Raw genomic sequence first — 12,509 nt, 5'->3', positions numbered from 1 at the left:
GTTCATACGATTATGATCTAAATATAATTTACTCACAATAATGGAGAAATATTTGATATCAGAGAAATCTACTGATGCTCTTAAAGCTTTTCTTCTGGGAAATAAGAAATTACTTTTTCCAAGAGTAAATCACACACCTAATTTTTCTGCTTATTTAAGGAAGCCAGAGTTAAGCATCAATTTGGGCAGTCCAGATCAGTTATTTTTTAATTTTTGAGTCTTTCTTTCAAAAGCATGCATAGGGAATAGTCTTTGAGGAGGTTTGCTTTTTTTCTTATTCTGACAGTTTTAGCTGTTATCCTATTTTGTTTCAAACAACGATTTTGGAAGATTTCAGGTAATAAAACAATTTTTACGTCTGTGGATTAATGGTGTCTGTATTCAAGGTATTTCAGACCTGTCAGAAGCTTTGAAATGGCATTTGAATGTAGTTCATAATTTTAATTTTAAAGCACTTCCTATGAGAAATAGATACCAGTCCTAAGTGATTATTTTGAATTTAAAAGAGGAGGTTTAGGTCAAGATAAAGCCTAATTTTGTACTCTTAAAAAACCTGAAATCCATTTACAAGTAAAAGAAGAGGGCATGATATCAATATTGTGTTTTGGAAGTGAAATGTGCAAGAAGTTGGGCAGCATCAGATTTAAGAGTTATCTTGGGTGGCCACCGGGAGTGGAGGGGGCAGTCCTTGTGTTTTAGTGCCTTAAAACTTCTGACTTCTCTCCAGGTTCCTCCCGACTCCTAGGATCTATGTGTTTTAGCCCTTTAAGGGCAGTGTTGTCTCCAGCCCTTCTCTTCCCAAGGGTAGGCGTCCCATCTCTGACTTGAGACTTGTTCAGTCACGTTCCCCTTCTCTATTGCAGGCCAGCTGGCAGAAGTCTGGGCAGGAGCCCAGCTCTTGCTCCACAGCCCGTGGCTGCCCTCTGCAGCCTGCAGCAAGTGGCAATTAACCCTCCAGGCCCAGCTGACCCCATGTTGCTTGGGTCATTCTAGTAGTCTTGTGGCCACTTGTTCCTTTATTCAGCAAACAAATTAAAGCCAGATAAATCTTCCTGAAATATCATTTCACATGAGAATCAGCTCAATTGTAGTGGTTAGGTGGACTGGACGCAGACTGCCTGGGTTTGGTTCCAGTGCTGCCACTTATTAACTGTATGACCTTGGGCAAGTAAGTTAAATTCTGTATGCTTCAGTTTCCTAGCCTGAAAAGTGGTTGATAATACCCTGATGAGGAAGGTATTATTATTAGGATTAAATGAAGTAAAACGAGAAGTGTTTAGAACAAGGTGTGGCACATATTAAGTACTAAATAAATACTAGTTACTGTTATCACCCCCCATAGTAAGTACTAAATAAGTATTAGTTATTGTTATACTTATCACCCCCCTTTTAGTAATTTGTGCTTTTTTATTGTATAGCAATGATAGATGGATCACATATTGTTTATCCATTTACCATGTGGTGGGCTTTGGGATTGTTTCCAGTTTTTGACTATTAAGAATAATTCTTTGATGAATGTTCATGTACAAGTCTTGGTATGGACATATATTTTCTTACAGGTAGACTTAGGGGTGGAATTTCTGGTTTTTATGGTAAGTATAAGTTGAACTTTTAAAGAAACAAACTGTTTACCGTTTTACATTCTCACCCGCAATTTAGAGGGTTTCAGTTTGCAGTATCCTCACCGACACTTGATATTATGTCTTTTTCCTTCCTAGTGGTTGATGAGGGATGAATCAAAGATGCCTCTTTGATTTTCGGATTGATCAATTGATTGTTTAGTGCTACCATTCAATGGAGGCTGGAAGAAGAATGGACTTTTTTAAGAACAATCAAAAGTTGGGGTTTGGCCTGGGCTGCTGTGGCTCAGTGGATTGAGCATTGGCCTGTGAGCCAAGTGTCGCTGGTTTGATTCCCAGTCAGGGCACATGACTAGGTTGCACGTCAGGTCCCCAGTTGGGGGAGCAAGTGAGAGGCAACCACACAGTGATGTTTCTCTCCCTCTCTTTCTCCTTTCCCCTCTCTCTAATAAAGAAACAAACAAATAAATAAATAAATAAATAGAATTGTCAAAAATTAAAAAAAAAAGTTTGGGTTTGACCAACTTGAATTTGAGGTGCCTATTAACCATTAAGAGGGACTGTTAAATAGGTAGTGTGATGTATGAGACCACCTGTATTCTTCCCTTTTTGCTGAATTCCTTAAAGAATGGAATATGGAGTGGTTGCTTCAATTTTCTGTACCCTGGATATATGTCTGACGGTCTGGACAAATCACACAACTTCAGTTTCCTCATCCATCAAGTAAAATAACCTGTCTTTCTCCAAGGGTTGGGTGAGGAGTGAATGAATTAAAGTATGTAGAAATGCTTATTATCATGGCTATTATTATTAAAGCATGATTACCTTTTGTTTGTTTCGTTATTTGTTCACTGTGGCTTCTAACACTGTTTTGTACATAAATGGTAGTGAGTCCTGACTTAATAAATTAATGAATGCAGATAATGATTAAGTATATAATGGCAGAGAAGGGAGAGAGGAGAAAGAGGGAAGAGAGTAGATATAATTTGGATGGGCCATCACAATTCCACATTTGAGCTTTGTGGAAGAACTATTTATCTTTTATATAATACCAGGAAGAAACACAGAAAAGTCAAAACGGGGAGCTATTTAAATAATAACACTTATCACATCTCGTCGTCGTCGGCAGCCGTTCGTCTCGAGAGACGATGGTGTAGCTTCTTAAGAGTCTATCTGCACCTCCGAGAATGGCTGTGCAGTCCGACTCGGGAGTGACACGGTATCTGTCTCCTCCCGTGTTGAATCGACATCTTGCGATGACGCTGGAGTGTCCTCTCCCGTGAAGCTGAAGCTACAGAGCCTGGGCAGGGTAATACGGAGGGTCTGCTGTTGCCCATGCAGCAGACCCCCCCTCTCTTCGCAGCTGAAGGGTCCAAGGGAAAGACGGAGTCGATACAGCTTGGGTTCAGGTGCGCCGCAGGAGTTGCCGGTGTTGACTACAACATCAAACCGCCTTAGGGACTCCGGCTCCGGATTTTCTGTCGGGATTTACTCCCTTAGCCTTTCCCCTGAAGAGGTATGCCGCAAGGCAGCGGAGGTTTTTTGGTGTCAGAGTTTTCCTTCTCTGATGTACCCTGACTGGAAGATCGAACCAGCGACACTTAGCTCGCAGGCCGACGCTCAATCCACTGAGCTAAACCAGCCAGGGCATAAAGCATAGTATTTTATAAGTGTCTTAGATATCTGCATTCTAGACTTTAAGCTTGAGACCTGGGGTAATTTCTAATGTGCCTCTGGATTTCCCTTTGCTTATTGCTTTAAACATGAACAAACAAATGTGTAAAATGAATAAGTATAGTTTTTAAGCTTCTCTCTTTATTCTAATTGAAGTGACATATATTTGACTTTTGCTTGGTTATTTCCTTCCTGTGTTCCTAGGCTGTCATGGCCATGCTTCTGTCATAGCTGATGGATGACCTGTAATTGTAATTATGTGTTTACATAGCTGCTCCATGATGTCAGGGGCTCCATGTCCCCAGCACATGCTTGTACACTGTGGTTGTTCAAATAATTATTCTTAGTGGACAACTGTATTCAAGACTTAATGAATAGCTGGGAAAGACCGGATCTGTGGTCTTTGGGGTTTCAGAGTATAGATTTAAAGATCTAAATCTAAGGAAGGAAAAAAAAATAGGGAATGGTCAACTAACTCCATTTCCTCCCATTTTCTATCTTGTGGACAAAGTAGATATATTTTTGATATGGTAGGGAGTGGATCCTTATTACTGTCGTAAGTCTCAGATGACAATATTAACTCATGTTGTAAATATTTTGAGAGGGCCACTACCCCAAAAGTTCTTGTTGATTAGCTCATGAAGGAGTGCTTTCCTTGATTATAAATCAAAGGATTTAAAACATTTTTTTAAAGAAAAACTTTTTTTTAAAGAAAAACTTTTCATTGAACAAAAATCTTATGTGAACCCCATACATACAATTCATAAGAACAGAGCTGGTCTAGCTGATGCAGGGTGGATGTCCTAGAAGCTCACCTGCTTATCATTTCTTTGTCTTCTGTGGAGGCCCTGCAGCATCTTGGGGATTCCAGGGTTCCCTGGAAGAAGGTTTGAAAACCCACAGGTTTAGAGGAAGTCTGTGCATTTGACCTTCTGTTTTTCTGGCTACCCTCAGTAGACTTCTGAGTATGTAGAAAGATTTTACCATGCTACCACCTGTGGCTACTAACTTTTAGGCTATTTTAAGTTCTAAGAGTCAGTCCTCTCTGATTCTACTTTCTATGTGAAGCTTGAATCAAAAGGTTTTGAGGCTACCAGTAAATCAGAGAAGCAGTGCACGCTGGAAGGAAAATGCCTCATATTTATATCATTGAGAACTTAAAGTCCCATGGTCAGTATCACACAGGATACTGACCATGGGAGTCCTGTCCAAGTGAGTGGCTGGGAGAGGGAACCACAAGGAGATGGAGAACAGGTAGGGATTGAAGAGTTGAGTCAGATCATGGGTTAGCACTGAGAAGGCCTTTGGAAGCCTGCTGGGATCAGGGTGTGTGTGAAGAGCAAGGTGAGTCATGGGAAGAGAAGATTTGCTAACATGTAGAGGAGGCTGACTGTCAAAATTTTGAATTCACCAGGGCCTGGCAGATAGGGAGGGGAGACAGGGAGATTGAGTGCTTCCAGAAGGGCCTGCAAGCTCAGCAGAGCAGGAGCCAGTTGAGGAATCAGAACCAACAGAGTGGGCCCAGGACTCCTGGAGTTGGCTGGAATAGAACCAGGAAGTCAACACAGAGTAAGGTATTAGAATTTGCTGGCTAGATTCCTGAAGCAGATTCATGGGCAAGGTTTTTGCTCGTGTACAGCATTTTCTCTGTGTAAGAGGCTAAAAGGGCTTTTGTGGGTTTACCTTGGGAAGTAGTCATTTACAATCCTCAAAAATACTGGAGAGAATGACTGCAACTTTATTTGTACTGAGATACAATTCTCATATCATAAATTTTGCGATTTTATAGTATATAATCCAGCAGTTTTTAGTATATTTACTAGTTTGTGCCGCTGTCACCACAAATTCCATAACATTTTATCGCTCTAAAAGAAACCCCTGTACCCATTAGCTACTCCCCATTCTTCTCTCTGCCCAGCCCCTGGCATCTGCTAGTGTATCTTCTGTGTCTATAGATTTGCCTATTCTGGACCTCCCATATAAATAGATTAATATAATATGTGGACTTTTCTATCTGACTTCTTTCACTTAGCATAATTTTTTCAAATGTTCATCCATGCTATAGCATGTATCAGTGCTTAATTTTTTTTTTTTTATTACTGAATAGTAGTTCATTGTATGGACAGACCACATCTTTGTTTACAAACAGTTGATGGACATTTGGATTGTTTTCACTTTGTGCTATTTTATACTGCTATGAACATTTGTGTACAAATTTTGTGTAGACATGTTTTGATCTATTCTGATAGTCTCTCTTTTAATTGGTGCATGTAGACCATTGATGTTCAAAATGATTATTAATATAGTTGAATAAATATCTACCAGATTTATTACTGTTTTCTATTTGTTTCCCTTGTTCTTTGTTCCTTTTTTGTCTTCTACCTTTTTTTTGTAGTTTTAATTGAGTATTTTATATGATTCTATTTTTTTTCTTACTCAGTATCAGTTATACTTATTTTATTTTTACTTTTCTTAATGATTGCCCTGGGGTTTGCAATATACATTTACAACTAATCAAAATCTATTTTTAAATAGCACGATATACTACTTCACAGGGAGTGTGAATACTTTGTAATAACAAAATAATTCCAATTTTTCCTTCTTGTTCTTTGTTTTATTGTTGTCATGCATTTCATTTATGTATAGGCATTTGTAAGTATTTATATATACACATACACACATACATACACAAAACATAATTGAGTACATTGCTGCTATTATTTTGAACAAACTGTTATCTGTTATATCACTTAAAAATAAGAAAAGTAAAAAAATTTATTTTACCTTCATTTATCCTTTCTTCAGTGGTCCTTTATGCAGATCTAAGTTTCTAATCATAAAAAGGGGTTAGGTTTTGTCAAATGCTTTTCTGTGTCTATTGAGATGATAAAGTGGTTTCAGTACTTTATTCTATTACTGTGGTGAATTACATTGATTGTTTTTTTGTATGTTAAACCAACCTGTATTCCTGAGATAAATCCTACTTGGTCATGGTTTATAATCCTTTTTATATGTTGCTAGATTCAGTTTGCTAGTATTTTGTTTGGAATTTTTACATCTATATTCATAAGAGATATTGGTCTGTAGTTTTCTTGCAATATCTTTGTCATTTTTCTTTATTTTTTCCTGTTATCTATTTCATTTATTTCCAGTCTAGTCTTTATTATTCTTAATTGGTTATTTAGGAATATTATTTAATTTTCACATTTTTGTGATTTTCCTAATCTTTTTATGCTGGTATTGATTTCTACTTTTATTCCATTATGGTTGGAGACATACTTTGTTTGATTTTAATACTTTCAAATTTATTGAGGTTGTTTTATGGCCTAACACATTGCTTGGAAAAGGTTCTGTGTACACTTGAGAATGTGTATGCTGCTGTTGCATGGGATGTTCAGTAGATGCCTCTTGGGTTTGGTTGCTTTATAGTATTGATCAAGTCTTCTGTTTTCTTCCTGATTGTCTATATAGTTATTCTATTCTTTGTTTAAAGTGGAATGTTGAGGTCTCTAACTATTATTGGAAAATTGTCTGTTTATCGAGTTGTCTATTTCTTCAATTATTTCATTTTTTGCTTTATGTATTTTGGGGCTCCTTTGTTATGTATATATATGTTTATAATAGTTGTGTCTTCTTGATGAATTGACTCTTTTTATCATTATAAAATGTCATTATTTGTCTTTAGTAACAATTTATGTCCTAAAGTCTATTTTTTCTGATATTAGTGTAACCACTCCAGCTCTCTTTTGGTTGCATTTCCATGGTGTGTATTTTTTCATCCTCCTACTTTCAACCTATTTGTATCTTTATATCTAATGTGTGTCTTTTGACAACAGTATATAGTTGGATCATTTATTTTTATTTATTCTGATGACTGGATTTTAATTGGTGTCTTTAGTTCATTTAAGTGTTAAGTAAATATTGATAAGGTTCGAGTTACTTCTCCCATTTTCTTTTATCTTTGATATTTTTCTTTCTTTAGTCTCTTATTACTGCCTTTTTCTGTGTTAAATAAATATTTAAAAATATTTTTCTATGGTAAAATTTTAATTCCCTTGTTTTTATAGTAGTTGCTCAGGGGGGTTACTGTTATATTTTAATTTATAACAATCTAATTTAGATTAATACCAACTTAATTTCACTACTATACAAAAACTTGACTTCTGTATAGTGTTTTTTCATCCCTCCTTTATCCTGCTGTCACAGCTTATATCTTCATACATTGTGTGTCCATCAACACAGATTTATAATTATCGCTTTATGCTATTGTCTTTCCAATTAGGAGGAAAAGAGTTACAAACAAAAAATACATTTATACTGTCTTTAATATTGGTGTTTATAGTTATCTTTATTTGTGCTTTTCATTTCTTCATGTGAGTGGAGTTACTATCTAATTTTCTTTTATTTCAACTTGAAAGAGAAGTTCCTTTAGTATTTCCTGTGGGACAGATCTGCTCCAATAAACTCTGTTTTTGTCTATCTGGGAGTGTGTTAATGTCGTCTTGATTTTTAAAGGGAAGTGTTGCTGATATAGAATTCTTGGTGAATTTTTTTTCTTTATGTCATCCCACTGCCTTCTGGCCTTTATGGTTTCCAAGGAGCAATCAGCTGTTAATCTTATCATGACTTCCTTGTACATGAGGAGTCACTTCTCTCACTGCTTTCAAGATTCGCTCTTTTTCTGTAGTTTTCAGTAGTTTTATTATAAGTTGCAAACCCACTGTCATCCTGCCCATGTTTCACCATCTCTATTTTAAAAGATAGCACAGAACACTTTTGTTAGTGCTTTAATTCAACCCTTATATATCTCTGTAGCATTTCTCTGATCTATCAACTTTATGATTTAGAAATATGTGGTCTTGTTTTTCATTATCATATGTCATAGTTTTATAAAACTTTGGAGTGATATTTGTGTGATCCATTGCCATAACTCATTTACCTAACAGATTTGTTGAGCACTCGCATATGAAAAGCTCTGTGCAAGACTTTTAGTTTTCTTAGATAAGGGACAGATGGTGCCTATGAGGATGATACATTTGGTTGGTAGAGGACACATACTCGACTACTATACAATTAGAATGAAGGTATAAACAGAGTATTTTTGGAGCAGAGGAAGAAGTTAGTTTTTATATTTGATAGATAAGCAAACTGAGGATTATATCGATTAAGCAATTTGAGACCATGAGGTTACATGCATTAGAAAGATAGGGCCAAAGACTAGACCCTGCTATTCTGGTTCTTTTAATGAAACAGTGGTAATTATAGAGTGTGGCTATTCTGTATTTTTAAGCATCAGAGGTAAAAATAATTTCTTAAATGAAATGGCAGAAAATGATTTGGCAGACTGTAATGCTGTTTGTGCCAGGATTTGCATACTGTACACAGTTTCCTGTTTTCTAATGTATTAATTGCTCTGCAAAGGGTTGAAGCACAGACTGGCTATTTTGTTTCAAGAGATGTGCATGCTACAAGTAAAAATAAACAGTTTTTTTATACTTATTAGATTGAATTTAGTAGACAAGTGACTATGTTGAAAATTGAGGTCCAAAATATTAAAATATACTTAATTTAATAAATCCACTCTATGTTTTCTTTTCCTCTTAATTGATATTTATATTTTGAAAAGAATTCTTTCCCCTGTACCTCCAGTAAAATTTTGGTTAATTTGAGTTCATAAATCAGTGTTTCCTAAATAATAGGAATTGTTGATCAATCAGAACTGTGTTCTTGTAGGGTAAATTGTTACTTATTTGGGTATAGAATTTTCATTTTAATCTGTATGCCTCCTTTTCTATTCTCCCATGATTCCTTGCATCAGGGCAAGAGAAAGCAAGCCTTATAAAAAGAAATACAGTATGTGGTGCTTATTAAAGTTACATACTTCTCAGAGGAGAATCTTGATTTACTGCAGGTTGTGCATATGTCGCATATGGACATTTCCAGGGAACAGATTCCTTATTGCTGAACAGTGAATGGCTTCTAGTACTCCGTTATTGCTCTGGGAACATGTTAGTAATGATTATGAAAGGTAGGATACCATGAAATCTGTAAGGTGATTTGGCAGAAGTCGATGCTTTTGGTGCCAGGATTTCGGTACCGTACCACAGTTTTCTGTTTTCAAATGTATTAATTGATCCGCAAAGGACATCTTTTGGAGACAAGAATTCAGACAGACTGGCACAGGCTGGACCTCCGCCAAGACTGCTCGGAAGGTTGCCATACTGGGAGCAAAGAGTGAGAGAGAGAAAGAGAGAGAGAGGGAGGGAGAGAGAGAGGCAGAGGGAGAGCTGAGGAAAGAAAAAAAGGCAAGACTTGGCACAGCTCAGTCAAATCAGCTTCTTTTGTCTGCTTTCTCGGCTTGAGCTTCAGGAAAGAAAACCGTCCTGGGGTACAGAAAAACTCAGAACTTTTTGGTTTTCAAACTTAGAAGGCTTTTTAAGTCTCTTGGGCTATTTGAAAGTGTTGGTACATTCAATGACGTTTGGTCACCAGTATTAAGGGAAATAAAAGCCTTTTTCAAAATGAAGCTTCCACAGTGTCCATGCATTTGGGAAATACTGTACTTGATTTTTTGCATGTATGATTATACCATGAGAGACAGGATTAATAGCGAAGATGGCAAGGCAAATTTCTAATTAGAGAGAATATTAATTTTCTACAAAATAAAGTTTGTTCATCAATACAAACCTGCTTTCAAATCAAATGAGTCATCCTTCGGAATATGTTCAGAACGTAAGTTTTTAGATCTTTATTTTGTTTTATTTATTTTTCCCATTTGTAGACATTCACTTTTTAAGGAGCCTTTCTAAGATTTTATGCAACCTAACGAGGAAGTTAGAGTAAAAGTTGCTTTATCCATGTGTTTAGGAAAACGTTTTCTTAAAGCAACAGCTTTTATTTCTGCTGCTTCATGCTGTCCTAAACTACATCCCCAGCCATGAGTGACAACACTGAAGACCAGAAAGGCAAGCTGAAGACACCCGACTTCGCTTGAAGGGCAAACAAGAAATGTGAGCTTGGTCATTATTTTTGTGTGTGTCTTTGCTCTGAACCAGTTTTTGGAGGTGGGTGGGGAGGTGGGTGGGGAGGTGTCTATGTCTAAAAGATGTGTGCGATTAGGGAATTCTCATTGTGAGGAGGAGATGATAAAAGGTAATTTTTATGATGTTGGCAGAAATGGCTGGGAATGGTAGAGAATAGAAATTTAAATCTTTTGGATAAGTAAGAGTGAACTGTGTTTGAAATACTTGGAGAAAAATTCCATTATTTTTAGTTGATTAGATTGTATTATTAAACGATTACTATAGCTTGGCTCTCTCAAAATGTTTTAAGTAGAAGGAAAATCTAGAAAGTTCATCGATTTTCTTTTCAATATTACCCGGTATTTTATTTACATTTATACTTTAATCTAATTTCTTAACAATGATATTTCCTATTAGGCCTGGTTATGGCTGGATTGTGATAGCTCTGCTCTTAAAAATCAGCATTATTGTAGGACAGGGTAACTGTAAGGCACGTTGTTCTTTTTTTTTTTTTTTTTGTGGACCACCCTCATTGTCATAAGTATTCTATTTCTAAAGAAGAGAGTTTGAGTTGTAGTAGGTTATGATTTCCTGTAATATATTTTCTTATTATTTTATATACTCAAAGAATGCAGGAAAATCGTGTACACTCACATAAGTACTAATCATTTTGGGCAATATAAAAGACTGCTTCAGGATCTATGCTTTTGTTTTCAGTGTGCAATCATGGATTAATTAATCCTTTCACAATTTTTTTGTTTATAGCTTTTTATTAGTGCGCGCTTTAAATAATCAATTTTTGAAATGGTTTATAGTATTATAATGACATCTGCAATTCTGAGAGTGGCATGTAATATACAAATACAATAAAAATATATGAAAAGGTATTTGCATAGTTACATTTTAAGTATTTCCTTTAACATTTTTATTGATCAGCATTTTGATCTTTCATAAAATAAAATCAGTGTTCATGTGTGTTGCCAAAATGACAACCTTTGTTTTATAAGCTTCTTTATACAGCTCCTCGCTGATACTCCTAAAATGGACGCCAAAACATAAAAGACATGCTGATAGGCACTGGAAGGGAGATGTTTGCATGGCTACTGTCTTCCCTTTTGAGCTGATCACAGGATCATTCACGCCTATCCTAAAAACCAACAACATATGAAACCAAAAGGAAGTTCAATTAAGAAGTTAAATTAGAGCTACATTTTAATAGTGACCGTCTTATTACCGATTTTTATTTAATTTACTTCTTAAACACACTTGCTAAATATACAACTTCTTTAGTTTATTTAAGATGATTTGCCCTTAGAGTTAGAATTATTTGCTATCTTATTTCCTAACTTCTTTGCAGCGAATTAGGTGAGAATAAAATTATTTTATATTCAGGCTATTTTATGTCTAATTATTTTCTAACAGTATAATAAAAAACAAGTGAATTTAAAAACGCATGTCAGAACATACCTTTAGAAATAAATTTTTTGATACGGTAAAGCTATGTTTTATAGTGTTTATTAGACTTAAGATTTGATAATAAATATTAGCTTAACCCCAATCAAGTTTCTTACCAATATATTCTCTCTGGCCTACTTGTTACATATCTTAAAATGAAAAAAGTCCCATAATAAGATACTCTTTGTTAAGTGGGCATAACCTTTTTTTAAAGGTATGTTTAAGAAACTGTGTTGATTACATTTTCAAACACATACATTTAGGTTTAACATAATGCATTTTTCTTTACTTTTAGAACTTTTACTTTACAAACACATTGATGTTTAGGTTATTAATTATTTCCATGTTTTAATTTTTTAAATCTTATTTTAAAGTCTTAAATACTAATAGTATGATTGTAAATGAACTCTATCTGAGTGTATTTTCATTGCAGTTTGAATTATATAATATTTTGAAGTAGAATTATTAAGACAGAAATGGATTAATATTTAACTGCTACTTGATGCCTATTATTAGGTCCCATTTAGATCTATATCCCTGAACACACAAACAAATAATTCTGTAAACTAATGCAAACCTTTCAGGGGAGCTTAGTCTAGCATTTTATAATTATTCACTCATTTATTCATTTAAACAAATGTTTATTGAGTCCCTATTTAAGTATGCTGATATTTTATTGACAATGTTGTCTGGGGTAACAGGGAAGGAAGCCACACACATTGATGGCAGAGGGAATAGCTTTAAGATAGATGAATAAAAGTCTAGATAGAAAAGAGCA

At 35.3% G+C, this 12,509-nt stretch overlaps 1 protein-coding gene across 5 annotated transcripts in view; it reads left to right on the top strand.

Annotated features, from left to right (window-relative positions):
• MSRA (methionine sulfoxide reductase A) overlaps positions 1-12,509 on the top strand; it is a 384,072-nt gene that overhangs the window by 20,255 nt on the left and 351,308 nt on the right. Inside the window, exon 1 of one of the 5 annotated variants that reach the window (XM_090289001.1) lies at positions 10,382-10,406. The exons of the other annotated variants lie outside the window; for them this stretch is intronic. Coding sequence (XP_090145127.1) covers positions 10,397-10,406 — 10 coding nt within the window. The 5' untranslated portion in view covers positions 10,382-10,396. Of the gene's footprint in view, positions 1-10,381; positions 10,407-12,509 lie in introns of those variants that run through there. 5 annotated transcript variants of the gene reach the window in all.

This window comes from Furipterus horrens, unplaced genomic scaffold (assembly GCF_987537825.1).
Source record: "Furipterus horrens unplaced genomic scaffold, mFurHor1.1.pri manual_scaffold_10, whole genome shotgun sequence".
NCBI classification, from domain to species: Eukaryota; Metazoa; Chordata; class Mammalia; order Chiroptera; family Furipteridae; genus Furipterus; species Furipterus horrens.
The sequence above is the reverse complement of the archived record's forward strand: the minus strand, read 5'-3'. Positions and strand labels throughout refer to the sequence as shown.